Genomic DNA, 3772 nt, shown 5'->3' on the forward strand with positions numbered 1-3772 from the left:
GTCTCCCTCCGCCTCCCTCCGAAAAGATGGACACCGTCATCCCTGAAACACCGCCGGACTGGGTTAATTACGACGCAATTGGTCGTCGGTTCGTGGTTCACGGTGTTCCACCGTTCATAGGCGACGACGGGGCTGAAGGGCCTGATTTGGTGTTTGACGAATCTGAAACTGAAGATCCGTCGGACGCCATGGACGGATCTGAAACTGAAGCTGCGGCAAAGGGTTTTGATGGATCTGAAACTCAACCTCCGTTCGAGGGCTTCTACGTTCCTGACAGTCTATCTCCGTCCCCATTAACCGACAGATCTGAAACCGAAGATCCGACTACGGGTTTCACCGGATCTGAAACTTAGCCTCCGATTGCCCCCTTTGATTGGCCGGAGTTCAAGCCGCATTCAGGCTATGTTAATTAGGGGGAAAGCGAAGCACCTTCCATTGGTTTGGATGACATCGGGGAAGGCATAGATGGAGCAATGCAGCCGGCGGTGGAGCCAAACAGAGAGTACACCGACAATGAAAAAGCTATGCTATTAATCATGTTTCCTTGCATGAAGGATATCTTTTGATTTGTGAGTTTCTTTCTAATTCAGAGCCACCCCCTTTTTTAGGGTTTGGAGGCTTTTGACATTAGGAAAATGTAGCCTATTTCTGATGTACTCCATGCTTATGTGCACTGCTCCATGTTTATGCGATATTGGTCCATGTTTATGTGATATTTTGAGGCTGTGGGAATTGCTCCTAACTGTTTATGCGATATTGGTCAATGTGTATGTGATATTGATGATGTGGGAATTGTTCCTGACTGTGTATATGATATTGATCCATGTTTATGTGATATTGAGGCAGGGGGAATTGATGATGACTGTGTATGTGCATTTGTGTGGCTTTGTAACTGTCCTCTGATGTCCCTATGCATTGTGATGTTGTTTATATACCCTGTGATGAAGCTTTTCTGAGGGGAAGCTTAGCCACCCCTGTGTCAGGTTTGGAGGCTGTGTTAGTGTCTTCTGATGTCCCTAGGTCTTGTGTTGTTGACCATATGCCCTGTGATGAAGCTTTTCTGCATACTTAACCTAGCCACCCCTGTGTCAGGTTTGGAGGCTGTTGTAAGTGTAATGTGTTGCTCCTAGGCCTTGTTTTGTTGGCCTTATGCCCTGTGATAAAGCTGTTCTGAGGGAAATGAAAAAATAGCCACCCCCTATGAAGGGTTGGAGGCTGATTTGAAGTGATAATACAAAAAATATTCACTGATTACTTAGTTGTGTGTACAGTGATGATGTTTATACAAAATGCAGCCTATTTAGCTTAGTAAGCCACCCCCTAGAAGGGTTTGGAGGCTGATGCCATGTGATGACACTTCTCTGATGGCATTAACAAAAAATGCAGCATATGCACAAAAAAATAGAGTTTACATCTTAAACACCAACATATGTTGGTGCTTATACTGTAAACTCCAGTCCCTAAACTTATGTCTAGTACCCTAAAGCATGGTTAAGCCGCCATATGTCATATGAGTCCCCAGTGTTGTTTTCAGGCAGCTTTAGATACTCCAAGCTCTCTCTCACCAATCCTTCTTCAACCTGAAGTTGTAAAGGCAACCCCTCTGTTCTTTCCAATCTGTTCTTGTTCATATGAGGGATCTTGTAGTCATTCTTCCCATGCACTTGTAATATTGCTGTCAAACAGCTTTGCAAAGTGATGAATACTCTATTCAGAGTCTGTGGTGAGAGTTCTCCAAATGAGGTAAACACATTCCTAAGCAAATCATCTACACTTGTGGCCATCTTGTCATCTTGTAGTGACTGTATTGCCCTGAAATACCCAAGGTCTAACACATTTGTGTCTGGGGAGTTGGGTGGTTGGTTAATTAGACGGAATTCAAATCCATCAGTACTTGCAAGTGCCTCAAACTGATGATCAACTGCTCTAAGGTGAGGTATGACATTATCTTACTGTATGAAAATCTTCTTGCTTGCATTGGCTGGCCATTTGGCTTTGATTGATGGTATAATCTGGCAATGATATGTGTATTTGACTATATGATGACATGAATATGATGTCTGATAGCTTTATTGACATAAAAAGTGGCATACCTGGTTTAGGAGACAAGCTGTCATGACTTCCTTGGTAATTGACTGAATATGCTTTGTCTCCATTGTCCCTTTTGGCCTGTTCTTTGAACTTCTTTGGGCTGGTATCTGTTCTGTAAACGGGAATAACCCTATTTTACCACCGAATATGATGTCTCCATCAGGCCCACAAAGTGGCCTACTCACAGCAGTCATGAACATCACTTTAGTGATGAATCTCTTGGACTTACAGGGCATGTATGGCACATCTTCATCCGGCAACAGGTAGTATCTATCTGATGTCTTTGTCATATAGAACCATTTCTCGTCAATATGAACAATGTTGTACATTGAATGGTAAAGAAGTTTATCTTCAGCGAGTGTAGTCTGAATATGAGAAAGACACCATTTCATCCTTTCAATTTTGTTGGTTTCAGTAAGTGTAGGCTTGATAGCACTTGTATGAGGTTTCAATTGATTACTCTTAAGAAATCTACCAATTGTTGTCTTGCTTACTTCCATCTTAGAAGCAACCTTCCTTATGGTTGATCTCTCAAGCATGGACAGGTTTCTAAACTTGTCTTCATCTAGTATGAGGTTTCAATTGATTACTCTTAAGAAATCTACCAATTGTTGTCTTGCTTACTTCCATCTTAGAAGCAACCTTCCTTATGGTTGATCTCTCAAGCATGGACAGGTTTCTAAACTTGTCTTCATCTAACATGAGTTTGTCTTTGTGTTGATAACCTGTTACTTTACCTTGCATCATGACAGATTCCCTTCTGTCTATCTGCTGCTTACTGATGTGCCATATTCTCTCTGCTGTCCTTTTGTGGATGTTGAATTTATTGGCAGCCTCTGCACAAGAGCCTCTTGGCAGCACTCTAGCAGTACTTCGCTGTAGAAGAAACTGCGCAATGAGGTTTTTTTGTTGGCTAGTCATTGCTAATGTAGGCCGATGCCATCCACCCTGCCCCTGCCACTGCCCCTGCTGCTCCTGATTAGTGACCAACACTCGGACCACCTCATTCTCCATCAGGCCCAGTGATGAAAATTTTCTGAGGGTCTAATACAAAACCAATAGCTTTTCCTTTTTTTTGGTTGGTGGAACTAAATAAAGAGTAGAAATGAATGTATTTATAGGAGTTGGTGAACACTGTGAATTTGCTTGTATTTTTTCCCTCCTTGGCTGTTAAAATTCCCTCCATGGAATGGATTTGGCTTTCCCTCCCTATTTTTGGGCAGGAGTTTTGAATTTGCTTGCTTCCTTGGTTTCCATTGAATTTTCAAAGTACAGTGCAAGTTGGCAATGAAATTGGAGTGCAAGTTGACTGTGGGAATTTGTGACGTTTTTTTCCATTCAATATTGGTAAGACACAGAAAAGTAACAAGTGTAATCCATGAAATTTAGTTAATCACTACACCTTTAAATTTAATTGAATTGATTTACGCAGTAAATGTATTACACCAAATTTAATTGTAATTGAATTGTTTAAGGCAGTAAATTTATAACACCAAATTTAATTGAATTGATTTAGGCAGTAAATTTAGTTTAATTGGACATTGAATTGATTCAATTAAATTTATTACACCAAAAGTCAAAGCGGTCCCACCTTCCACTACCTAACTCCATTTACTACACCAAACATTCAAACACTTCCTTAAAACCCGTGCCAAGTCAAACAACGACTCCTAATCGGGGA

The 3772-nt window shown here is 41.3% G+C and overlaps 1 protein-coding gene across 1 annotated transcript; it reads right to left on the reverse strand.

The window, feature by feature from the left end:
• Positions 1-1472: 1472 nt before the first annotated feature.
• Positions 1473-2483, reverse strand: LOC121766733. Its single transcript, XM_042162990.1, has 2 exons — positions 2094-2483; positions 1473-1910 (listed from the first exon to the last, which is right to left on the reverse strand). The coding sequence occupies exons 1-2, from the start codon at positions 2481-2483 to the stop codon at positions 1473-1475; spliced, it is 828 nt and encodes a 275-aa protein (XP_042018924.1).
• Positions 2484-3772: the final 1289 nt, after the last annotated feature.

This window comes from Salvia splendens, chromosome 15 (genome assembly GCF_004379255.2).
Source record: "Salvia splendens isolate huo1 chromosome 15, SspV2, whole genome shotgun sequence".
NCBI lineage: Eukaryota > Viridiplantae > Streptophyta > Magnoliopsida > Lamiales > Lamiaceae > Salvia > Salvia splendens.